Source organism: Hippoglossus hippoglossus, chromosome 8 (assembly GCF_009819705.1).
Source record: "Hippoglossus hippoglossus isolate fHipHip1 chromosome 8, fHipHip1.pri, whole genome shotgun sequence".
In the NCBI taxonomy this organism is placed as follows: Eukaryota; Metazoa; Chordata; class Actinopteri; order Pleuronectiformes; family Pleuronectidae; genus Hippoglossus; species Hippoglossus hippoglossus.
The window spans coordinates 13634365-13659953 of record NC_047158.1 but is presented as its reverse complement, the minus strand read 5'-3'; the positions used below and the strand labels follow the sequence as shown (position 1 = coordinate 13659953).

The following is a 25589-nucleotide window of genomic DNA, read 5'->3' as shown; positions in this document are numbered from 1 at the left end:
TTTTTTTCCGCTGTCTGTGTTTGTCCTCTGAGGGTTGTCACAGTGACAGGGAAATGCAGTAAGTGGGGACAGCTGCCTGTGATTGGTAGTGCTGACTCCCTCGAGCTGAGCCCAGCCACTCGCTGGTCACGAAACCAGCCGTGTCCATGTGCACAAGACAGCCATTCATAACGTCAGGGGATTTACAGCAGCTGCCTGTCAGAGAAAGATGCTGTTTGTGTGAGTTAAGCACAATTCACTGATCTGGAATTAAAGTCTAATAGACTGTAAATAAGCGCATTGGCGAGGTTTACTGTATTTGCAGATCCCCTTTTCTGCAGAGTTGGACAGTAACTGCTTAGCAAAGACGTTACTGTAGTTAGAAATTGTAAGAAAATATTCTTAGTCTCAAACGTCTGTTCTCTTTTTGTTTACATTTGGATACATTTTTCTTGTTGACAAGCTGCACTGCTTATCTGCATGGAGTTTTTTTCTTTTGCAGCTCTATTCACAAGTTTGTTTTTCTCATGTGCACTGGAGATCAGATGGAGCTGTTTGTGATCTGACTGATTTCTAGTTTGCGAGGAATTACATGTGGCTGCTGACACTACGGGATGGAGGGAGTCATTGGGAGAGAGCTTAGTCAGCCTGCTGCTAGGCAGCCGCAGCTCACCCTAAACTGTGTGTGTGTGTGTGTGAGTAATTAAATGTGATCAAATGTTCCCCTCTGTGTAGTGAACAGGAAGAACTAATCGCAAGTCAATGTAGTTGTCCATTTTTGGTTTCCTAAAACTAATTTAACCACATTGTATATCCACAGTTGCGTTTTAAAACGGTCTCAGTAAATACACCACATTCAGTCTGTATATAGATGAGTGTATGAATTGTGCCATTACTCATGATTATCGACTGTCCACTCTGATTCTTATGCAACAAACATGCTTGATTCAAAAGCTCCTGGCAGCGTTTTATTGTTGCTGCTTTCAGACGGTGTAGTTTCTATCACACGCTCCATCAAACCTCATTGTTATGCTCCAAACTCAAATCAATAATGCATCGACCTGGCTCTACTAAGAATATCGCAGTCCTAAATTCAAACTTGTGAGGAGCATTACATGGATTTACTGTTGTGTTTTACTGTCCCGTGCCATGTTTTTGCCTTGTAAAGCAGTGAAAAAACCGCTCTCCACAAAGTGAGCGCCTGCCCCTGTGAGCTTATCAAGCCAAAATATGTAAATAATTGTTCCAGGTTGTTCCAGATGGAAAGCCTGGTCACACTTCCTCTTTCAGTACCTGTGTCACCTCCCTGGCTGCCTCCTCCTGTTGTTTCCGGTGAAAACCAATGATCCAGCCGCCTTTAGTAAGCTTCACAGGTTTAATACGTTACAGTTTACACCTTTTACATCCAATATATATCATTTCTTTATAAATCCAAGACGCTACAAAATCATACGGCTTTCAAAGGAAGTCTGAATGACTTTATTTCACAAGTGAACCTGACGAGCAACAGACGAGTTTGAATCAGCAGATTGTGACGGCAAAAAAAATAATTGGTTATAATGTAATCGCAGCTAGAATAGACAAAGACATTGGCTTTACACTGCACACAACTGAGGCTATAGCCACTTGTTTTATTCTGCTGGTACTTGATCCTTCTCTTTAGTTTTTTTTTACACGACTAAAACATGCTGCTTTCACACATGCACTAAAGTCTGAACGTTTCCTGCTTAACCCCCTATTGTAAAATGTCCAAGTGACCCCTTGTGAGAATATTGTAGTGTGAGTGGACGTGTCAAAGATGAACACATGACGGACACAAAAAGAATACGAATATCTCAGGATGAATACGACTTGCATTCTTCATATGTGAAAGACAATCTGTCCCGATCAGATTTTCCAGACATTTTCCGGAGTTCATGTCTGAAACCGACAACACAGTTGATCAGTTGTCACCTAAAATTGACTATAGCTCAAAGAGAGATGCATACAGTACATTCTACTCTTTCTGGATTTCTGGTTAACAGTTGAGAGTAAAGGGGAAAGCATTAGTTTCCATATACTGGTGAGAATGGAAATAAAATAGAGGAGCTACACTTGTGAACCTTTCCATATGGAAATCTTCACATTGTTCTATGAATAGATTGGCCACCCGTCTACAGTAATTGTAATATTTTATTTATAATACTCTGCCTACTGCACAAACAATATAAAGTATAAAACGGGTAGGAAGCGTGTGAGATGTGCTCATAGTGCGAGATTCAAGCATCTTCCTGAGGAAGAGAAAGGGACGATGCATTACATTTGCTATTAGGAACTCTTACGCTTGAACAAACCCCTGTTGGGGATTCGTTTCATCGCTTTAAAAACTGAATGTGCAATGTGTTCTCTACAGTCTTCCTGTGGGACACTCCCTAGGATGGCAAGGAATTTGCTGAATGAGGCGGGGAGCTGCTGCCGCCTCCTGAATTCAAAGAGGGGGATGTGGCTCGAAACATCACAGCATCTTGGTCCCTCTATAGAAACGCCCAGAGAGAGGAAGGATTAGTTCAGATGTGATGACGAGGAGGATTTTTTTTTCCTGTGGTGTAAAGTATCATGAACACACTCACCTTTGTCAGACCCTTGGCTATCAGGGCAATTTCAGTGGGCTGGTAAACACAGCTTCGCAACAGACCATTGTACCCCCCATATGGAGACACTGGCTTTGTGGGCACTGGTAAAGAGAAGGTGGAAGAGGAAAATGATCTTTGTTCAGTGGACTATGATACTTGTCTCAGGTCGGACTTCATCATAAACTGTAAAACAGGAATGACACTTGGAAGATAAAGAGAACAGTCATTTACCCAAACCTGACCAGTTATGTGAATCAGTATTTGCAGCATATATCAAGATAACCATGCACAAGCTGGATAAATAAATGGAACAGGAAGAAAACCGTCCAAACTTGCAAAGCCACTACAACTTAGTCTTTAATTATTTGTGGATTTACTTCAACTTTTAGATTTGTTTTTCAGTTAAGTATTATTCTTATTTTCTGCTCTAATTATTGCCATGTGGCTGATAATTTCCACCAAAAAAAAGTAGATATTTTATGCCCCTCTATTAACACTATTTAAACACCTCTATTTAATTATTACTGCCATGTCCTACCTGTTGGAGGCTCGTCCATTGTGAAGGCTTTGTTCTCCAGGAACACGTTCTGATGAGGCATCTCCATCTCCTTAAGGATGTTGTCACAAACCAGGCTCCTGGTGGGATAGATATGTTCTCCATCATGGGGCTCCTCCTTGTCTGGGTCTTGCTGAGTCAGTAAGCAGACTTCTGGGATAGTGTAGAGGAAGAGGAACACCCAGGCGTTTGACACCACAGCTACAGCCAGAGTGGGATCGTCCCAAGTTGGATTCCCGGCCACTCTGTTCCCATGGATGTACATGACAATCCAAGCTACCCAGATAGCCACAGTGAGGAGCCCTGTGACCAGGATGAAGGCTCCATCTCTGCGCCACTGCTTGTGTGTCAGTGAGGGTATAGCCATCAGCACCACAGCTAGCAGCAGAACCATTACATAGATGAGTGCCATCACAAAGTCCTGGTTAGCAATGCTGCAGGACAGGTCAGGGACAGTGACGTTGCCCTGTGGCCTCCAGACCAAAGTGATGACGAGCCACTCGGTGTTGATGATCACCTCAACCAGCCACAGACCCAGGGCTCCCAGGCACAGCATCCAGCCCCTGGGAACCCAGCCTCTCCGCTTCATCAGGGCAAGCCACAACCCATGCATCACCAGGCAGGCTAGACAGCCTGAGAACAGTACTCCGAACAGGAACCTGCGTGCAGCACAGCTGGTGGAGTACCGGTCCACGATGAAGGCGAACGTAAGTCCAAAGAGTCCCAGAGTAAAGATTAGAATGCCAGCCTGGAAGGCCACCGTACCCTTTCTCTTCTTGTCCGTCACAAACGGTAAGCCGGCCATGAGGATGATGAACAGGACAAAGGAGGCCACCACGCCAGCAGCGGCAACGACCTCCACCACGACCCCCCACATTTGAGTCAGGTCACACAGGTTGTAATATATGGAGCTGATGCTGGAGCCACATCCCCTCGGAGCACTGGTCGGGTCCATGGCTTCGCTGCAGATTCAATTATTCTATTTGAAAACCTGCCACAAAACACATTGATTATTTAAACATGATTTAAAGGCAAATTGTATTATTTGCATCGTTTATTATTAAAATAAGATACTCTAGATATCACATGCATCGGATCACTCTGCTCCTTCACGGAGCAGAGTGATCCATGTACTGGGCCTGGGGGAGTTTCACAATGAAAACTGAACTCAGTGGTGTGAAGGCTTATCGTGCCAACTTTAAATTCATCCAAGTTACTGAAGAATCCAACAGTTACAAGCAACATTATCATCCAGATGTGAATTTGAATCAGATCAGAGAGTCTATCTATGCTGAACTATTTAAGTTATAGAGGCACTGTTTTAGTTTTAGTTTTTCGCCACTGTACTAACTTTATACTTTATATTTTGTCATCTTATGTATTTTTCTATCCATTTGTATTATTTTTCACTCTTTTTTTATATGTATAATTCTGCCTTAGGTTAGGCCTACTTGGGGGTGGGGGGTGTTTTTTGTTATCTTAAGCACTTAAATTTAGTTTGTATAAAAAGTGCTTTATAAATAAGGTGTTATTGTTTGACTGACTGATTGTTTATTGGTATTAATGTTTTCCATTCACATAAAAAAAATCTACAGTTCTGAGTAAATCCTTAAATTAGGACTTTGAAGTTATAAGTTAAAAGAAAATGCTTGTACTTCTTCAACAAAATAAACCATTGACAAATCTATTTGATTTGTTTATTACTTATTGATTAGTTACAAAGCTAAAAAAAAAAAACGAGGTATTTCCCTTTGCTCCTAAAACAAAAACACAACACTGAATACAAAGTAAAAATCGAATGTATTTACAGGAGTATCACAACAAATGTATGGGGATTGTTTGTTTGGGATTTCTTACCTGGACGGATGAGAGCAGCTCCAACAGGTGGATGAGCTCCGGTGAGGATATCCCACCTCTGTAATCACACTCGCCTTGTTCCCGAATTAGATGGTTTTATCGAGAGTGTTTGGAAATTATTACAGAAGTTAAACAACCCACTTCATCGATCCACGACTTTCCTTTTCCCAGTTTCACTCATACACAGTGCTCCATCCGCCCACTCCTTCCTTCTCCGGCGTTATTAACCATGTCGTCGTGTTATTACAATTATTGTTCTTATAATTTTAACTATGATAGTTATGCTACAGATGCATTCGTTCCTGCAGCGTCTCGGCTCCAACCGTGTCTCTTCCTCCTCCAGCCACTCGGGTGTTTGCAGCTTTGCATATTCTGCGAGATTAGCAGCCAGCCCTACTTATTTGTTTCAGGCGGTTTACATCCAAACAAAGGCACCACTCACCTCTCCTGTGACACTTCCACCCCTACACACAGGCTGTGCCACATGTTCTGAGCTGTGACCCCCACCCCCCACCCACCCCCCTCACATGCAGAGACTTTCATTTCACTGATGAGTGGTGATTAATGGCGTTAAGTGATTTGATCAGTTTTGTGATTAGTCAGTTTCAGGGTGAGTTTCTGAGTTTGGCCCATTTCTGTTTCCTGGAGCAAAGTGCCCTTCACACAGTTGATGGATTTAAGGATGATCAAACTCTAAAGTCCGGCATTAGGTGCATGCTTTAATAATCACATTAATACCTTTTAAAATGACATATATTCCTGTTTTTTCCCCCTCCCATGTAAAAGTACTTCTGAGCCGTCATCATCCAGTTTGCAGCGCCACCTGCTGGATTTTGTTTGTCATTGGAGGACTCCTTTGTTTGTCAGAGAGACACAATCGAATTAGGTTACACAACACAATAGATCTTGCGATTGATCTGCCGCTCGGCCACGCCACTTAACAGCCATTTGATAAATGAGAGCATTGACTGACACCATTGATTTTAAGCTTTTAGAATAAAAGTTACGCTCTCGACGGTCAAAGTGTTGTACATGTGAAATTTGCTGAAATACTGGGGTGTGATTCCATTGTTGGGATTTGAAAGTCAAAAGATGATGGAGTGGACATGACGAACTGTGACAAACACTTTTTCCATCAGACAATACAGTGGTCACATGGTCCTTCCTTTGCCAAGAATCACAAAACTAGTTAAACTCTTACTTAGCCCATTATTGAGTTGTAAAATTGTATATCATAACAAGGAAAAACCTGTGCTGCAGAATATTGAGCAACCACCCGATGCAATTGCTAGATTTAATTTTTGACATAATAATTTCTCTACATATTCCACTGTGTTACTTGGAATAATAAGATGTATCACTTTTCTGTTTGTTTTTATCATTTCATCCATTCTTGCATGTAAACCTTTTACACATTGATATGCTTTCAGCACATTTGTCATGTTTTGGAGACCTGATTATCCGGTGCATTCCCTCTGGGTCCGGCACAAGAGTAAGGTCATCCAGGACACCTTGTTGAAGCAAACTCTGGCATGCAGCCTGCACTAAACGCACTGTTTATACTGTGTGATGGAGCTCCCCTGTGGTGCATCGATCCCTCGATAGATCTTGTCCCGGGGGTCCTCTCACAAATCCAGCATCTCGTCAATCCATTCCTTTGCACTGTGGTCCTGTTAGCAGATTCTTAATAGGAGCTGAACTTGAGGGGGGAAGCAATGTGACCTTAATGAAGGACATACTCATTTTCAGATGCACACATAATTAAATGGGCTCTGGGTCTAATTCTGTAGTTAAAACAACTATTGCCTGAATCATATTTTATTGTCCAGGTACACTTTAAATTGCCTATTTGCATTCATACATATTGATTGCACTGATATAAAAAGGATGTATTTTATGTTTGTGCATCCGCAGTCACTTTCAGAAGACGGGAGATCCACAAAGCCTGGTCCATATTGCCTCGTCCAGTTTGTTGCAGCATGCTCATTAGGGCACCTCAGCACCGCTCTTCTCCGCGAACCTGTCAGGTTATTCATAGCAGTGGCTCAGGTTGGGGTCTCGCAGGACGTCTCCTCTCCTGCATTTCCACCGCAGCACCCTCAGGGCTTCATCACAACCCGAATCCCTCTTTGTGTCCGTCCCACAGTGAGCATTGTATAGAACTGGAGCTCTTTCACTGTAAACACCTTCATCCCAATGCAGTGCGTTGGTATAACTATTGCAACTGGACTAATGGCTCGGTCGGATGCATTGATTTTTTTTTTTTTTTTTAATATCAAATCCATATTTTATAATTTTAACAGGGATCTCAGTATTGACTGACCCATTTCTCTGACTACCATTTCACTCCCTTTGTATTAGTGCATGTTATTCTAGGATGCATGACTCTCTCATGTCACGTGGGGCTTGGGCTCACTTTGAGTCATTACAGCATTTCATATTGATTATCATAGCTCTGAGGTTAGTATGTTCCCTGCCAACAGCAACATTAGCTCCATGCGTATCCAGCAGGAAATGGTCTATATTTTGCACAACCTTCTGCACTCTGTGAGGTTCGTAGTCCCACAACTGCTCTTTCGTGGCACCTACAAAATTGTTTTTTCACACGGGACACAAAAAACATTTCAATTTAAATCTCAGTAGACGACATGATAATATTGAATCCTGATTGGCAGTTGAGTTTTATAAACAGAGCTCGCCTTAAATTGAGTGGACCCAGCATCAATGAAATTATCCTCCCATTACTTTGATTAAGATGCCGAGAAATAAGACGATGAGAAATAATTACTGTCAGATGAATAACTGGATTATGAAATTTGATTTGCGGTATAGGTCATACATATCATCACTTCAATTACTTTTGGCAGATAGTCTCAGTGGCAACCTCCTCTAATTAAGCTCTAATTAATAGATTAATTAAATGGCACTGATTGTACTTAGCGTAGATATCATAAACAAAATGTTGCCGTTCAGAGAAGTGTTGCATTCTGAGTTCCATTCAAACATGAAACAGTGTTAATATTGATTGTTGATAGTGCTCCCCACCCCCCCCCCCCCCACCCCCCCCCCCCCCCCCCCCCCCCCCCCCCCCCCCCCCCCCCCCCCCCCCCCCCCCCCCCCCCCCCCCCCCCCCCCCCCCCCGACTTTTAAACAAACATTAAGCCGCTGATCAATGCCATGTATCATCCAAAAGGGGAGAAATTCAAAATCAAAGCTGTCGCTATAGCAACGCCCTACCAGATTCCACCAATCAATGGAGTCTGTGAGGTTGCGAGATGCGCCAGGGAAAGGCCAGCGTCCTACATAAAGAGTGCGGGACAGGGAGCCGGGCGGCACAAGAGGGGCAACGCACCTTTCTGCGCTCACACGACCAAGGCACAGCAGCAAGAGGACGGGTCAGGAAAGAGCGGCACTGAGAAAGGAAGAGGAATAGCTGAGAAGATATGGTGCGCTCATCTGAACAAGGGATCCCTGCCTGGGTCTATGTGGGCACCCTGTTCTTCTTCATCAACTTCCACTCAGTCACAGTTACAGGGGGTAAGATAACAAACAGCATGACTGGTTTGAATTTTTTTGCTTTGGAAGAGTCAACCCACTTTTATTTTTTTTAATCTTTTTGTTAATATCCTATATTGTGAGTAGAGGCTGCATTGTTCTATTTCAGTCCAGCTTCCCCCATACTGTCAGTGGGTAGTAGGGCACAGCATGAATGCGTGGCTCTCACCCAGCCTCGGGGTCGGGGATGGATATTCATCTATTCTACTCATCCTGTCCTCATCTATCTGTCTGCAGGGTGCAGGGATAGACAGGCGAGTGCATTTGCTGCCTGGCTTAGTGCCGGCTCAGTGATACAGTGCACTACAAACACTGAGGGGAAGCTTGTCTTACTCCTAAGAAGATCTGACTTTGGCTGATTTCGACCAAAGCTTGAAGGCCACATTCCTTTGCTGTCAGATTAGATTTCATTTGAAATTCCTTTTGAGCACAGATTCATCTGATCCAAGATATTTGGTGAACTGTGTATAAAATGTTCCATTTAGTGTTTTCATTTCTTCTCAGCTTGAGTGGAAGACACAGGGGAATCATTCTTTATACATTGTTTTCATTGTTTGTTTGTGTCGACTTTAAATTGAATCTGCCTTGTGTTGTTTGTTTTAAGAATCAGGAATAGAAAATGTCCTAAAAGATTGTTTTGTTCTCCAGTTATAATTAATTTGTGCCACTAACTCAGTCCTGCTCAGCTGACTCAGGGTGCTGGCTGACTAATTGGAAAAAAGGTGACTTTGAAGTTGGGGCACTTGATTGTGGTGAGGAAATGAAGACTGTGAGAGGCATCCCGGGGAGCCGAGTGCGCTCCCCCTGTGTCTCATTAAACCCCCAGTAACAGGCCAGCAAAGCTGCTGATGGCTGTGGCAGTGCGGAATGGAAACAGCAGTTTGTCATGCTGAGTCTTTCATGTTTAGATTCTCCAGTAAGTGCCACTTGTACTTAAACTCGAGAGTGCCCATAGAAGCAGCAGCCATCTACAATGGTGCAGCAAATTCAGGATCCTTTTTCCCGGGCACCTGGTATCGGAGGTTTTCTGAGTCAGCCGCCTGGCTTTATGCTCCCTTTCCCGTGTTAATTGAAATCCGAAGAACAGACGGATTTTGCAAGTCTCCTTCTTCCGTGACACACACACAGTATTATCAGTTGTGGTTCAGGTTGGGGAGGGCTTTTCCATTTCTTGGTGTGTCAAATCTGAGTTTATTGAGCAAATGAAGATGAATTCTGCTCTGAAATCCCAGAGAGCAGAGTCAGGTTGATGCAAAATAGGGCCATTAGGTATCATTTCTGAATGCAGACGTGAATAAAGACAATCTTATGAATCCTGAAATAGCTGATTCTCTGGAAAATTGCAATTGCAAGAGGACAAGAGAGATGTCCTTTGCATGTTAACGGTGGTTACAGAGTCTCTGTCGTGTGTTGTTATTGTCCATGTTCGTGCTCTTTCCACAGCTGCTCTGAAGCAGGAGGCAGCGTTGGACAGCGGCGCCACAGTGCTGAACAACTCCATGGGTTTGGTGCAGCGCATGGAGACGCTGCTGGCCATGGGGAACGGCAGTGATGTCACCCTCCGCGTGCAGACCATCAACACGGACGAGGTGAAGGTGATCCAGGCCCACAGCCTGCTACTCACCCTGCAGAGTGACGTGTTTGAGGATCTGATGCTCAGCCGCAACAACAGCGCTGTGGTTTTGAGGGAGACGCCCGAGTGTGCGGCTGTCTTTGACAAGTTCATCAGGTGAGGGTGACTCACAGTGGAACCATTTGCTTAGAGCTAATGAGTATTGGTTGAACGAAACCATTCGAGAAACTGTCTGCAGATGCCTTTGGATTTGCCACAGGTACCGAGTTATAGGTCTTTACCCGCCATTTTGCTTCTCTTCTTTCTATTTGGAGAAGTGGGATGCTCCATCCTGCGAATTATTCTAAATTTACACCTGCTGTTTGAGGCTCAGTCAAATATCGGACAGTGTGGGTTTTTTCAGTGACTCAGAGCACATAGCTTCTCAATGCAGTGAGCTTTTGTATCAGTTTTTCATTTTAAGATGACTGTCTCAGGTTGTTTCTCTCTTGCAGGTATCTGTACTGCGGTGACATCTCAGTGCGGCTAGATCAGGCCATCTCTCTGCATAAGCTGGCCAGCAAGTATCATGTGTGGGGCTTGCAGCAGGGTCTGACCCAATATATGACCCAGCATCTCTCTAGTGACTCCCCCACGGGTCATGTGGTTGGTTGGTACAACTACGCACAACAAATCGGGGACATGGCCCTGCGGGACAGCTGCCTGCAGTACCTGTCCTGGAACCTATCTTCCGTGCTGCAGAGCGGAGAATGGGGTTCCATCAGTGAAGACCTGCTCCTCTCCTTGCTCCAGCGCTCTGACCTCATTTTGCAGAGTGAGCTGGAGCTTTACGAGGCCCTGGAGGCCTGGATTAGCCAGAACCAGCCAGTCAGTTCGACAGTGGAGAGTGCCCTTAAGGCTGTTCGATATGGCATGATCCCACCCCAGCACCTCTTCCGTCTTCAGAGGCAATCGGCCCTCATGCTCAAATATTACGAGTCCATCCGCGATCTCCTCTACCTGGCATTCCAATTTCATGCCGCCTCGCCTATCCAGCTGGCCAAGTACTTTGATGTCAACTGCAGCATTTTCACTCCCCGCAACTACCTGTCCTCTTCCTGGGGCTCCCCTTGGGTCATCAATAACCCCACTCGTGATGACCGCAGTTTCAGCTTCCAGACTCAGCTCGGGCCCAGCGGCCATGACTCCAGTAAGAGGGTGACATGGAACGCCCTCTTCTCCCCTCGCTGGCTCCCGCTCAGTGCCAGGTCAACCTACACGGAGCTGGGCGCTATGCAGCCCACCCGCACAGACGGAGGCCGGCCTCGCATTATTGTAACACCAGCCACTTCTAGTCCAGACTTTGCTGGAGTGAGTTTCCAGAAGACGGTGATTGTAATGGCAAAACAGCAAGGAAAAGTGCTGGTTCGCCACGTCTACAACTTCCACCAAAGCACAGAGGAGGCCGGGGATTTCCTGGCCGACGCTGACCTGCAGCGTCGTGCATCCGAATACCTAATTGACAGCTCCCTCTATCTGCACGTTATTATAAAACCCCTCTACCATACCCTCCTCGTCGCTAGGAAATGAAGGCAGGAAATTGGCGTGGCCTCATCATTCAACCTCCACCCACACAACCACATGCACATATTCTAAAGTAAAGTACAGTCATATCACAGGCACGCATGCTTATGTGTCAGGTCTGTGACATCTCCATTGTTATTTAGGTTGTACACTTAGTCGTCTTCCAACTATTTAGCAGGGAGATGTCTGGTGCAATAAAGGATTCACAGTTTAACAGCTCAGCTTTGATTATAACATCAGTGGTGGGGTTTCATTAATTCATGCATACTAAGTAAACCAACTTACTGTACTGTACTGTATGGTCCGACTGTTTGTTCCTTGAATGTATTAAATCTGTGTGATGGCAAAAGTACTGTAGAAGATTTACTTTAAAATAAACTGTTATTGGTGTTAAATTTAGGCATTTCACAATTCTGAATTGAAAAATAGATTTTTAGTTCACCGCTCTTACGAACCAAAATGTGTCAATTAAAGTGCAATCCTATTATCAGTATTCCTTTGTGTACAGTAGTTGACTTGCAAGACAGTTGAACCAATGGTATATTTCTTCTCTTATTTACAGTTACACAAGCATTTTATTCTTGCTTTTAAAGCAACTTTAGAAAAGTATGCATTTTCATCCTGAAACCAATAAAATACAATAAAGTAAATATCTGTTGGGTCCTGTAATTAATATATGATCTTTTCACTTTATTATTTTTGATCATCTCTGCCAGGGAGGTTATGTTGTGTTATGACACCCCTGTAAATTTGTTTATTGGTTTGTTTATTTGTTTGTGGGATTATGCAAAAGGTACCGACTGATTACCGCAAAACTTGGTAAAAGGACGCGGCATGGGTCAAGGTACAGAACCCATAACATTTTGATGTGGATCCAAATCAGAGGGCGGATCAAAGATATTTTTTTGTCACTTTCTTTAACATTGCAAGATAACATTTCCCTTGATTTCTCATTTAATCATTAATGGATCTTGATGAAAAAAGAGAGGCATGTTTAGGGAACTGATATTTATGAGTTTCTGCAATATATGGCAGATCCAAATAAAAAATCTGGATCTAGTGAATTTTAACGAGTTACTTATTGAGTCACACATTGAAACCATAGGCCGTATACAAATTTTAAATACTACTACTAGTGCTAGTGCAAGTAGTAGTAGTATTTAATAAAATAAAAACATCGACAATAATAAGATAAGATAGGAGATAAGATAAGTTAATCCTTTATTAGTACCACAATGGGGAAATTTGCAATATTACAGCAGCAGGAGTCAAAAGTAGGCATCAGTAAGTATTAATAAGTAACATGCAATACTTAAGCACAAGGATAATAATACTTAAGTGTAAGGAAATATGTGCAATATGTACAGTGAATGGATTGCACATGAACCATTGTATTGGACAGGCGGAATGAATATTGCACAGTTAAGAGCGTCAAACCCGAGTTAAAGTGCAATAATTATTAATAATAATGTATTGTTCATATTATTAATAGTTCTTTGTATATATATACAAAGAACTATTAATAATATGAACAATTATTAATAAATAATAGCATTTCATATTTATATACAGTCTATAGTTGGAAGTTATCTTGCTTTGTTCGGAGCAGTCTACGGTTCTGAGAAAAAAGGCGCTCACCCGATCCAAACTCCACCTCCCATGATGCCCGGCGCGCGGCAGGAAGTACGTCATCACGTCGCTTGACTCTTCAGCTGTCAGACTTTGGCCACCCTAAAAAAAAAAAAAAGTCCAGGTCTTGTTAGGAAACTTAACTCGAAGTGTCCGAGCCGCGGAGACTCGATTTAAACTCGTGCATTGATCCGCTGATCGAGCTTTGGACGCGCGAGCCGCAGATCGAAGCGCTGCGCGTGCACGGAGACGAAACATCGCGTTTTTAATCGCTGCTAGTTTTTCGTTTTTTCTTTTTTTCTTTTTGTGCACGACAAGCCAGCGATCCTGAGCGGGTGGAAGGGTAGATGCAGGGAGGGAGTAAAAAAAAGGCAAAAGTCTTTGTGCTTCCCTTCCCCCTCATCACAGCAAAGGGGAAATGTCTCTGTCCAAAGGAGGTGAGTGCTTTTTGTTTGGTTTCATCTTCACCCCCCCACTTCTTTTCAAAACTGTATTTTACAAAAAAAAAACATGGAAGTAGTTCCGCTCGCTATGTTTGAAAAAATGTAACCTCGCCAGGTGGAAGGCTGCATGTGTGAGAGCTGGGGTGGGGGGGGGAAAGAAGAAGTAGAAGAAGTAGAAGCTAGCTAGCGTGTGTCCCTGCCGCGCTGTCCCTTCACATCCCCGTGTCTCATAGGTGTAAGCTAGCGATAGCATGTATTTTTAACGGTTAATATTTCTGAAGCTAAAGGCTACACTCGCACCGCGTCGTTTTTTTTTAAACGGTGGCTAGCTAACTTAGTTTGCGGGCTAATGACGGGAGTGTGGCCGGGGCTGTGATTCTCCACCAAGTCGTCCCAGAGCTGGAAGTGACCGCGCACACAGGAGTTTGTCCCCCGGGTGGAAGCGACGCAAACTGGGACCACAGGTGTTTGTGTTTTTCGGCCTCATGACTCATCGATTGCGGCGGGTTCTGTCCAGGTTTGACCGAATATATCAGCTTCAGTGTACAAATGTGAATTCATGCATACACGTACACGCATCTGCACAGATTTTAAAAAAGCAAACTTCCCCTTTTCCTTGTGGTGTTTTTATAAAAAAAAAAATTGTGCCAAGGAACCAGGGCGCTATCACACACTTGGCTTCCGCCTGTCAGTCAGAGAGTGTGTGCTTTGTAATTACTGAATAAAACACACACCTTGGAAAAATCAAGGTCCTTCCTCTGCGACACACACACACCTCTCGACACCCTTACACCCTAACCCCCTAACCCTAACCCTTTGACGACACTCATTGACATAATGCATTTCCTAGCCCCTTACCCTAATCTTAACCATCACAACTAAATGCCTAACCTAACCCTAAAACCAAGTCTCAACCCTCAAACAGTCCATTGAATTTGTGAGGACCACCCACAATGTCCTCACAATGATGGTATTGAACCAAAATTGGCCCTCATAACTATAGATGGACATGCGCTCACACACACAGACACACACACACACCCAACATGATGGCGATGATGTCAATTTACATTTCACGTTCACCGCTGCTGCTGTTACACAATCATACTAGCGTTACCATGGTCGGGAGTACACACGGCTTCCTCAGAGCCCTGTGCAGATTGGCTGTGTTGCAGCTCAGGCACTCGCAGCCTTTGGCCTACCGTGGCATGTTTTGACTTGCAGCACCAATACCTTGTGCAGCCTCTCTCCTTTTTGTTGACAGCTCGCTGGCTGCAAGCAGACACTCCATAGCTGCTGCACAGGTTCTGACTGCGCTGATATTGAAGTTGTGTGCAGAGAGGCAGGCCCCGAGATGTTTCCGTGGAAGTGCCTTTTTATTTGTTGTTGGACTCGTCCCTTCCCTGTTAATGGGTGGAGTGGGCCTAAGTTAGTTGCAGCGCTGCTCATTGTATTGCCGAGGCATGTTCAGAGACTGGGTTCTCCCTCACAGCGCTGATAGGGTAGCGTGGAAGATTATCTGTGCATGAGTCATCGTTGTCTGTATAAGGACCCACACTCTGAGCTCCAGAGCTTCCTGATGGTGACTTGCCACACAGCTATTGACACTTTGATCCAATGCACAATCCAGAAATTCTTGTTCCCATTACGTACATGTACTTCTGCACCATGGGTACTTTCCACTGAACATCTTTGGTTTTCTAAGTATGACTGCATTTCCTGTTAAAGTGCACCAGTTTACTGCTAACACGGCATCAAAAAATATTAATCTGATGAAGGTGCCATAATCAGAATAATGAATTGCTCAGGAGAGGGCTGTAGAGTGGAGCTGGCCTCGGCTGGCCCGAACAGGGACAGTGAGCTCCAAGCGGGCCAAGTGAAGTGACATCATATTTCCCAAAGGGTCCTGACAGTTGTTGTGTTTTCAGCGGATGTGTCCAGTCTGACTGGCCATGAGTCATATCCCACCCCACAGCCCTGGCTACAGGGTCACTGCACACACCACCCACTGGCTCCCCGAACAGGACTGCTTCCTGAGAGGGCCAAACACTTATGATGTTAGATATAATGGACAATATGCAGTTTATTTTCTGCAGGAGAAAAGGATTGTTAAATATGTCAACTTGAGTAAACCCAATTTATGTCATGTGTAGGATGCTTTTCAACTGCACCACCGTGTTTGTGCCCTTCATTTGTCTTGTTGCATGAACAAAACATTGTCCTGCGATGGCTGTGAGTGCTCAATGCTCATATACTTTATGCCACGCAGAGGAACTGCAAAATCTTTTTTTGATTCAGCATGTGTGAGTAAATCACACTTCAAACTCTCCTTACCACGTGGAACTATCATAGTTTGTCCAGACACCGTAGGCCTATTTTAGGGCTGCAACACAAAATGGATCTGTGTGATGTTTTCAGTGGTCGGCCACAGAATCTAAAAACTTCACTTCCCTTCCAGCTTCATCTAGCTGAGGAGGGGTTTGCCCAATCGTACTTCCTCCAGACTGGAGTGGTGTGAGTCACTCATTCATAAATACAAGCCCACAGAAATAGTGACAGTTAATTTTTTGAAAACTTTTGCTAGTTTTATTAAGTGTTGTTGCATTTGTTCCAAAGTGAAGATACCTTGCCAGTGCATTTAGCCAGTTTCTCTGAACTGGGGTAGAATCATTACACTTCTTGCTTTGACCCTTGTTTGCAGCAAGAACAGAAGATAACCAGTTGGGACCATATTGTTTTTCATCATATAATCCCAGTGAACATCTGAACAAGTCCTAGCACATGCAGATAAAGGTCAAGAAAAGTGTTTTATGTTTTTCCTGTTGACCTTGCAACATGAGCAAACATGCTGAACACAAATGTCCATGTCGAGGAGGGTTGGGCTGTTTTTTCCCCTGTTTTTGCTCGTAAGCCCGGTAGCTGTGTCATTCTGGCAGAGGCTCCCAGCCCCTTGTGGGAAGTCCTAAAGGCTGCTGGTAAACTGTGTTTATGAATGGACTGCTGTCACTGACTTAACACAGAAATATCCTGGAGCTGCACAGTTTACAGCAGACATGCAGAATATGAGACGACTGCTAAACTGAGACAAAACAGGAAAACGTATTGAGAAATGATTTTCCAGCTAAAAGTTAAAAAAAAAATATGACAGGAAAAAGCCCCCACCGAAGCATTTGAGTCATCATACCAATGTCGATTAGTCACTCAGTCCACCTCCTCTGTGTTGCTGGGCCTCAGCTTTGAGTACACCTAATCTCCAGTGAGATAACAGATCATTTGGTATGGTTTGTGTCAGTGGAAACTCCAAATTGACTGCAACCTTCAAAACACTCCTTACTACGAGAATAGAATACAATCTATCAATAGGCCAATATGGACACTTAGTCGGCACTGAGTGGTCTGATTCAGAACTTTTGCGGAAAGCCTCTGTTTTAAATTCAGAGTAATGTTGCAAATGGACTATGTGGATGTGCAGTTAATTTGCCTCGGTCCGGCAAAAGACTGCAAATTATACTCGCTTGTTGTAGCTTTATTGATTGGGTCTGAGATTGTTATGGTGTTCTGTGTTCTTGTCTTTAAGGGAAGAAGAAGAACCCTGGGCTGAAGCTGGCCAAAGAAGTGTTTGCGCAGCCCCCACCAGCAGCACCAGCGTAAGCCTCCTTTTTTGTTTGTTTTTTTACAATGGCAGCCATACCATCCTTAGAGGGTTGCAAAATTAGGGTCTCACTGACACACTGGCTGGGTCAATTTATAAGCTTATATTAGGTAATCGCAGATACAGCGGTGTTGGTGTTTATGTCGGCCAGTAAGGAAGAATAAAAAGATGTACATAAAAGAAAAAATCATATTTTATCAAATTTTTCCTCCACTCCACTATCATTTGGGCTTTATGGTCCTTCTTTACATTTCCTTAATGCAGATGAACACATTTTAAACACACCAGGTCACACTTGGATGAGGTACATATTTGTAAGTATTGCAAAACCTTTATAGCATTAATTTAATTTTGAGGATGCAGCACTCTCTCGCCCTCCATTTTAAAACTCCTCTTTCAGATGCAGAGATGCATGGATTCACAGAGAGTGACACCCTGCCAATAATTGATTAAATTCCACTAAAAAAGATGCACAGTTTCTCTCAGCATATGAATATTCCATTAGGGAGTGAATTATAGTGTGCTTTCAAAACTGACCACACACTGTTGCTTTTATCACAGGTAGTTTAATTTTTTTGCCCTCTCTCTGCAGGGCCCCTCGAGATCTTGACTCTAAAGCTTGCGTCACAATTGGAGATCAGGTAAAGCTGGCTCTCTTTTCCTACTCTATTTTTTGGCCGAGCTGAATCCATACTTTAATGTCACGTATGCCTCCTCCTGTGCAGAACTTCGTGGTGAAGGCGGATGACTTGGAGCAGATTGCGGAGCTGGGAAGGGGAGCGTATGGTGTGGTAGACAAGATGAAACATGTGCCCAGTGGTGTTATCATGGCTGTCAAGGTAGGGTGCTAGGCTGCCACTCAGGTTACCTGATTTGGCATCTGTGTACATGCACCATGCTTTTTATAAATAGAAGCTTCACAGATGTATTCAGGATATGAGCTCATCCTTTAAATATTCAGCTCAGATCTGTTAGATCTGTGATATGTTATTTTAAGAGGTCTTAAGGTGCAGGGTTATAGGGTTATACACTGGACACCATTTGATTTAAGCTACATGTGCCTGTGATGACACAGCCCATCTATGATGTTTGTGTTACCAGAGAATTCGTGCCACAGTCAACAGTCTGGAGCAGAAGAGACTCCTGATGGACCTGGACATTTCTATGAGGACAGTGGACTGCTTCTTCACTGTGACCTTCTATGGCGCCCTCTTCAGAGAGGTGAGGACAATTTTTATATAAATCATCTCTGACTGCTGTGACACCCTGTCTTCATCATGTTTCCTTTTTTCTGGACTTTTTTTTTGTATCCAGGGGGATGTGTGGATCTGTATGGAGCTAATGGACACGTCTCTGGACAAGTTCTATAAGAATGTTATTGAGAAAGGCAAAACCATCCCAGAGGACATCTTGGGAAAGATCACAGTAGCAGTACGTACTGTCCCTAAGATACCCAGTGTGTTAACCTGATTTATAAAGTAACGGTCTTCAACCTTTTTCTGGAGTCTTGTTCTTTTTGAGAAGTACAAGATGTATGGGTTATCTGTAGTTAGTCATTTATTGGCGAACAACACCCAGGTGCAGTGAATTTCTGGGTCTTGTTGTCACAGTGAGGTTGCCAGGAAACCTGTAATATAGTCTGGATGAAGTCCTGGGCTTATGAAATAACTACGATTCGCAAAGAAAGTGTCACATCACGTAATTCCCACTAAACCACAAACACATTAGTGTTCGTATACAGATTAAATAATAAAAAATGTGTTGATTTTTCTTACGTAATTCTCAGAAAGAAAACAATTATTTACCATTATAGTTCCCCAAATCTACAACCATCACTAATATTTAAAATAATAAGGCACAATGCATTTTGAATACATTTTAATATAGACAAACACTCCAAAGTTTGTCTTTACTGCAGGTTTGTTGTTAAACAAAAATTAATGTGACTCCAGGAAATCCTCAACACCAAACCCAACCAACAATAGACCATAGATAATGAATTTGTGTTAATGTGCATGTAAACACTCATTGGTTTCCTGAGATACCATCCGCGGCATCAGTTCATGTGATCATCTTTCCAGCGGAGTTCAGTCTTTTTTCTGAAATGTTCTTCTACTACTCCACAGATTGTCAAGGCATTAGAGCATCTGCACAATAACCTGTCAGTGATACACAGAGGTGAGCAGATCAAATCGTCAGTGGTTACTGTTTCCAGGTCTCCCGCTGATGCTTCTCATATTTGGTTTCCTTTCTTCTCTCTCTCATGATCCTCCCAACATTGTCTCTTTCCAGATGTGAAACCCTCCAATGTCCTGATCAACACGCAGGGCCAAGTTAAAATGTGCGACTTCGGCATCAGTGGCCACCTGGTGGACTCCGTGGCCAAAACACTGGACGCAGGCTGCAAACCCTACATGGCGGTGAGTTGGGACCTGGGAAAATCAGAGAGAAGATTCCTGGTACCGGCAAGCTGAGATTTAAGGAAAGGATTTTTTAGAAATGTATGGAAGGATTGGAACGCTCATTGAGGCCTGGCCAATGTTGATCGTCAGCTGGAGTAAAGCCAAAAGTCCACAGGCCAGTAGCTGTAATCGTTTTGAAATCTGGATCCCAGACTCATGTTTATCAGGCTTCTACCGACATCTTGTCTGGATCGCAGGATCACAAAACCAATGCATGATTTTAAATCCTGCCCAAAAACATATTGGAACTGACAAATTTCTTTTCACCAAATCACACGTATTCTCATCTTTACGTGGCTTTTTAATTCTTGACTGGATTTAATTCAAGGTAGAGATTAACCGTGCTGTTATCGAATGTGATTTTTAGAATTTTAATTCCTTTTTTGTATTTTAATATTTTACTTATTTATAGCTATTATCGATGTTGTTGGTATTTATCTATATTTCCATTTCAGCCCGAGCGGATCAATCCTGACCTCAACCAGAAAGGCTACAGCGTCAAATCAGACGTATGGAGTCTTGGTATCACTATGGTGAGTAGTGATGGATTGTTGTAACTCTTTTGGTTAGTTAGTGCAGTTTTCAGGGAATTAATTTACTACAGTAATTAATGTTATTGCTGCTCACCTCAAGACTATAACTGCTCTTTAATCTGATTTAAACATTAATAAAAACAATTTCTGCTACAAAATAAAGGCTTCAAAGTGAATTCACTGTGTTACTATCATATATTACATTATATATTCCACCTAAATGGTTGCAAGAAGTACAAATATACAAACCTAATTAAGATAACACATAAAAACGGTAAGAGTAAATACTTCTCTGAAATGTCTAAAATGGTTTGAGTTGCAGCAGACATTTATCATGATAGTAAATACAGTATTCTCCAAAATCATAAAATGCCGTCATGAAATTCAAGATCCTACATGTATGATTGCCGTTAAAGCAGCTTCCTCCTGTCTCTCCTAGATTGAGCTGGCCATTTTGAAATTCCCCTACGACTCATGGGGCACCCCGTTCCAGCAACTCAAACAGGTGGTAGACGAGCCGTCTCCACAGCTGCCTGCTGACCGCTTCTCCCCAGACTTTGTAGATTTCATCTCCCAGTGGTAAGTGAGCCTCACGCTCGATGACGAGTGTCAATGATGTGTTGCACGTTCATCTTGCTTTTGAAAAAGAAAATGCAAAAGTAGCCGTGATGACCAGCAGGGGTCAGTGTTTGATCTGTTTTTACTGACAGAAGTGGCGAAAGTACAGTAGAGCTGCAGTTTAGCTTTAGATGATGTCCATGTATTTATCAATTTCGAAACCCTTTTTTTTATGTCAAGCTATGATGTATTTAAATGCTCTTTTTCTCTCTTTTGAATTAATCTTTTGTTTTTACAGCTTAAGAAAGAAGCCAAATGAGAGACCAGCTTATACAGAATTAATGGTTTGTGTTTTTTCTTCATATTTTCATTTCATTTTCAACACCAACAGGTGTGATTATATATTATGGCGCTTTTCACCATTAATCTCCCTGCTGTAATGTTCAGTGTGCCCAGGTTCTTGCTTTTGCCCACAAGAGGCCAGTCTTACCCACCTAACCCACCAACACTTACATGATTTTTCACAAGTAAATAACAGCACAGGTGTCATTTAAAACAGTGTTTCTCAAGAGCATGTTTCAAACTCTGTTCTTTCCTCCTTTTGATGCAGCAACATCCATTTCTCACCCTTCATGACGCCAAAGAGACAGATGTGGCCAGTTTTGTCAAGGTCATCCTGGACGACTGATGGGCTTCCCCCCCTCCCCCCCCCCCCAGGCTCCACCCCATCAGGGTAGGCGGGACCTCTCAACAAACGAACCAATGGCCTATACTTATTTTAAACCTCACTGGAATGACCGACTCACATGCACCTACACACAGCAGGCGGGTGGGGATGGGGGCGACCCAAAGACTGACAGCAGCCCAGAAGCACTGGAGTGGGAGGGTGGCGTTAACATGAGCGTATACGGTCAACTGGAGAGGTTCAATTCCCTCCTCCACGCCTCCCGTGTGTGCAGTTATCCAACATGACAAATATGAACCGAACCTGATTTGTTGGTTTTGTCTTGTTCTTTTTTTCTTCTTTTTTTTCTCTTTTCAGAATGAACAGAACCAGCCATTATCTTGATAAATAATGTATGAAAAATTTGAATTTCATCTGCAAAACCAACAGTTAATGTGTATGTTGTTGCATATTGAAAGCTATATTTGCATATGCGTTTGTATGTTTTCTCATTACACAGAGTTTTGATACTGTATATCGTTGACAAGTGTGAATTTTACCAGACTCGAAGGCCTTATTTGATGGCGTCAGGTGAACATTTTGACCCAGTTCTGCCCTGAGGCGATTGGTCAGTGTACAGAGCTGCAGTTGCCATGGGCCGGGTCGTCGGAGGCTCCATGGCGGCGACAAAACGTAAGAAATGTCAAAGGTCACATTCTGGGCAAGAGGAGTTGCAAATCATTCCTAGATGGCTTGGCGGTGCGAGGCAGGAATGTAAAGCATCTCATATAATCAGTGAATCCTGGGTGTAACCCTCCATGGAGTGACCCCTCAGTGCTCTTCTTTCTTGGGTATTAAAGAGCAGGCTCCGTTGTTACTGCCTGGAAGTATCTGGGGGTTGCCTAATCAAGCTCACAGCTTTAGCCTATGTCTGCGTGCCATTTTCCAATTACTTTTAATTTTTTCCTCTTTTTTTTTGACTCTTTCTGGCCTTAATTTTTATTTTATTTCGGCAACATTTACACTTATTAATCCTACCTTTTGCCTACCCTTCTCATTTCTGGAATCTGCATAGTCTTTACATATGAGGCACTTAACGTTTTACTTTTTTTTCCAGAGACCTTAATATGCCTTACACATACAGTATGGTAGGGAAATAATTTATGCGTTGTAGATGTAAATACTATCCTTTTTTTTTTTTTTTTTTTTTTTTTTTATGTAACATGGCACTGTCCCAATCCTGGCAGTGTAGATGAATGGTAGACTGGTTGGTAGTAGTTAGTTTTAATCCAGCTTGAGGCGTGTACACGAACACTTGTACTCACGGTGCCAGCTGACTGTCGTGCGCCTGCTTTGGACAGACGTCGCTGTTTGGCTCCACAGGTTTCTGTGCTCCCCTTCTTGAGGAGAAGACCCCCCCTCACCTGCCCCGAGCAGGCCACACTCTCCTCGAGTGCTGGACCGAGAGCCTCTTTTCAGTTCAATCGGGGGCAGCCATTATCTCCCCTGTCAGACCATGCTATGCAGAGCCCCCTGGACTCAACAAGAAGCCCGTATCCCCACTCCAAGTGTTCAGAGACTGTGATGATGATGGTGATGATAGTAATGATAATTGCTGTGCCTCTGCGCATGGCTAGAACTCATTGCCTCTCTGGTTTACACTGTAGTGCGACCTTTATCAAAAGTCAGTGAGTTAGGAGTATTTATGATTGTGAATAATAAGGGAAAGTTAGCAACACCACAAAGAAGCTGCTGTTTTCTTTTGTTTTTTTTCAATAAAATTTGTTTTTGTTGCTTCTTTTGTTGGTTGGCCTTTGGATGGCCGTTCCCTTGGTGTGTAAAAGTGAGTTTTTACGCTGATCACAATGAGAATGGAACACTTGCTCTACCTCTTACTCCTTCACTCTATTTGCCACCTTTTTATTGGGTGGGAATGACAAACTTGAACTATGGAAAAACAAAAAAAAATAAAGGCTTTATTGTTCAGTATGTCTGTTTTATAGCATTCGTGTCATGATTTCTTCAGGATCAGCAGTTTAGTAATTTGTGTTATAAATTCACGAATGATATACTGTTAATAGTCTGTTCAATGCATGGTTAACTCCTTTTTTTTTTTTTTTATCCTTTTTTGTAAAACTACAGTGCCTAACTTTTAGGAATTCACTCTCAAGGGAATTTAAGATTAAATCAAATTTATGATCGATTTTAAAGAGTTGGTATAAACTAATGGACTTGAGCTGGAGTTCCACGGGCAAGACAGAAGGTGTGAGGGATGTGTACTTGCATGGTCTTATAATACTTTATTCCACCAACGGATCCACTTAGATACCTATTCCTGCAATCACACTGTAATCAAGATGAGACACTGGAGCTGGTGGATGCAGCTGATTAAAAAAAACCTCTTTGGTTTTCCACCCACAGCAGCCTCCCACTCTCACCTGTCAGACTGTTTTCCATCCTCTCACGTGATACTGTAAAGACGCTATTATGTAATGAAAGACTAATTGAATCAAGAGATGGAAAGGGTACACCTGACCTCAGCACATGTACCCAGAGTTATATGGTAACTTAAACTCACCCGCCAAGAAAGTAAAACCTTCAGCTTCTGCAGTTATACGTCTGAATTGTGGTCGGGACAAATTGTTGCATATTAGGATCCACAACAGTCAAATGTCAGACAGTTTTCAGTGCAGCTCATTTCCAGATCCAATTACTACAATTAATGTTTGAAGTGCATCTGTTGCCAGCAATATTCCAGTTTCTATGTGTGTAAACACCCTTATGTAAGTCCACAGAAGTGGACGCACACTGTTTGACAGGTCGTGATTCTTCTGGATGTGTGATGAATGGAGAGAAGAGGCTCATTTTGATGGCTCTTTCTGAGTGCTTTTTTTTGCCGTGAACATTAACAACAGACCACTCCGCTCCGAGTGTGTCAGTCAAAGACCGATGACTTCATGCCAGGATGGGAAAACTCAATGCCAGCAGACTGCAGGCAGTGGTCCAGGGCTGTGCGGCAGTGGGCAGCCAAACTAAAGACACACTTTTTTATTTTAGGAGAGAACGCCTTTGATGAGGACTTACATAATGCCACTCAAAACATTGTCATGTGAGAAGAAAGTAGCCAGCATCAAGTTGAATCACTGTCCCGGCTCAGTTCAGTGTGGACTGTGATGCAGAAGAGTTTCACCACTACTTAGAACTGCAGATGGTCGTTATAGGAATGTAGCCGCGTGGCAATGAAAGTGAATGGTCACACGATCCTGCTTGTTATGTACGAAATGAATGTTACGAATGACGGACAATACTTAAGAAAATAACTAACTTGACATATACTATACGAATATTTTATTGCTTAGTTATTTGAGTTTACATATACAACAAACAAGCTCATCAAATATATATAGTTATTACTTGCACAACATTATCATTGCACGATTTTTGCATTATATTGAAGTATTTCTATACTTAGATAAAGCAACATTCAGGAAAACTAAAATTCGCCAATTTATTTTTTAGTTTAGATAATTAAGGTACAAACACTTAAGTACACAAAAATAAAAGCCCCTAACCTTAGTTTTTCCTTTTTTGAAAAATCAAATACATATGTACATTATACATGTATAGATACACATACATTCATACATACATATACAGTACACACACAGACAAAACATAATAAAAAACAATGAAAAGTAAGAACTTAACCCCCCACTCTTCAAACTAGTTGTTGTTTAGACTTGGTATATCCTGATACATTATTGTGAAAAATGTTATTTATTGATAATCAATTGTCCCAAGATTGCAGAGAATAACCAACAGGACAGCTGCTTCCAGTCTTCTACCATACTACGTGTAGTTAGGGATGGACGGATGGGTCTATGGACGCATTGGACTTTAACGATCCCAAACTGGGAAATTCCTGTGTTACAGCAGCAACGTGTCACACTATA

The 25589-nt window shown here is 42.8% G+C and overlaps 3 protein-coding genes across 4 annotated transcripts; 2 read left to right on the top strand and 1 right to left on the bottom strand.

Annotated features, from left to right (window-relative positions):
• Positions 1-1891: 1891 nt before the first annotated feature.
• On the bottom strand, positions 1892-5210 carry LOC117766310 (G-protein coupled receptor family C group 5 member C-like). Its single transcript, XM_034593206.1, has 4 exons — positions 5005-5210; positions 3130-4138; positions 2589-2692; positions 1892-2492 (listed from the first exon to the last, which is right to left on the bottom strand). The coding sequence occupies exons 2-4, from the start codon at positions 4100-4102 to the stop codon at positions 2391-2393; spliced, it is 1179 nt and encodes a 392-aa protein (XP_034449097.1). The 5' UTR covers positions 4103-4138; positions 5005-5210; the 3' UTR covers positions 1892-2390.
• A 2980-nt stretch (positions 5211-8190) lies between these two features.
• btbd17b (BTB (POZ) domain containing 17b) lies at positions 8191-12064 on the top strand. Its single transcript, XM_034593205.1, has 3 exons — positions 8191-8541; positions 10003-10288; positions 10627-12064. Exons 1-3 carry the CDS (start codon positions 8448-8450, stop codon positions 11699-11701), a joined length of 1455 nt encoding a protein of 484 aa, XP_034449096.1. The 5' UTR covers positions 8191-8447; the 3' UTR covers positions 11702-12064.
• Positions 12065-13373: 1309 nt separating this feature from the next.
• LOC117766311 (dual specificity mitogen-activated protein kinase kinase 6-like) lies at positions 13374-23626 on the top strand. 2 transcript variants are annotated; one of them, XR_004614694.1, is made up of 13 exons: positions 13412-13761; positions 17345-17414; positions 18012-18060; positions 18145-18258; positions 18521-18640; positions 18734-18850; positions 19546-19597; positions 19712-19839; positions 20337-20414; positions 20854-20993; positions 21271-21316; positions 21583-22937; positions 22970-23626. XR_004614694.1 is itself a non-coding variant. In XM_034593207.1 (12 exons), the coding sequence occupies exons 1-12, from the start codon at positions 13743-13745 to the stop codon at positions 21658-21660; spliced, it is 1011 nt and encodes a 336-aa protein (XP_034449098.1). In that variant the 5' UTR covers positions 13374-13742; the 3' UTR covers positions 21661-23626. The 2 variants fall into 2 exon arrangements, 1 of the variants encoding a protein (XP_034449098.1); XM_034593207.1 differs by having other exon boundaries at positions 13374-13761; positions 21583-23626.
• Positions 23627-25589: the final 1963 nt, after the last annotated feature.

Excerpts from the sequence above, each read along its gene's own strand:
- LOC117766311 (XM_034593207.1), top strand. Across the intron at positions 18,259-18,520 it reads GTGTTATCATGGCTGTCAAG|AGAATTCGTGCCACAGTCAA; the intron begins GTAGGGTGCTAG and ends TTGTGTTACCAG. Across the intron at positions 21,317-21,582 it reads CAGCTTATACAGAATTAATG|CAACATCCATTTCTCACCCT; the intron begins GTTTGTGTTTTT and ends CTTTTGATGCAG.
- LOC117766310 (XM_034593206.1), bottom strand. The coding sequence starts at position 4,102 with ATGGACCCGACCAGTGCTCCGAGGGGATGTGGCTCCAGCATCAGCTCC. Across the intron at positions 2,693-3,129 it reads AATGGACGAGCCTCCAACAG|TGCCCACAAAGCCAGTGTCT; the intron begins GTAGGACATGGC and ends TCTCTTTACCAG. Across the intron at positions 2,493-2,588 it reads TAGCCAAGGGTCTGACAAAG|AGGGACCAAGATGCTGTGAT; the intron begins GTGAGTGTGTTC and ends GCGTTTCTATAG.
- btbd17b (XM_034593205.1), top strand. The coding sequence starts at position 8,448 with ATGGTGCGCTCATCTGAACAAGGGATCCCTGCCTGGGTCTATGTGGGC. Across the intron at positions 8,542-10,002 it reads CTCAGTCACAGTTACAGGGG|CTGCTCTGAAGCAGGAGGCA; the intron begins GTAAGATAACAA and ends CTCTTTCCACAG. Across the intron at positions 10,289-10,626 it reads GTCTTTGACAAGTTCATCAG|GTATCTGTACTGCGGTGACA; the intron begins GTGAGGGTGACT and ends TCTCTCTTGCAG.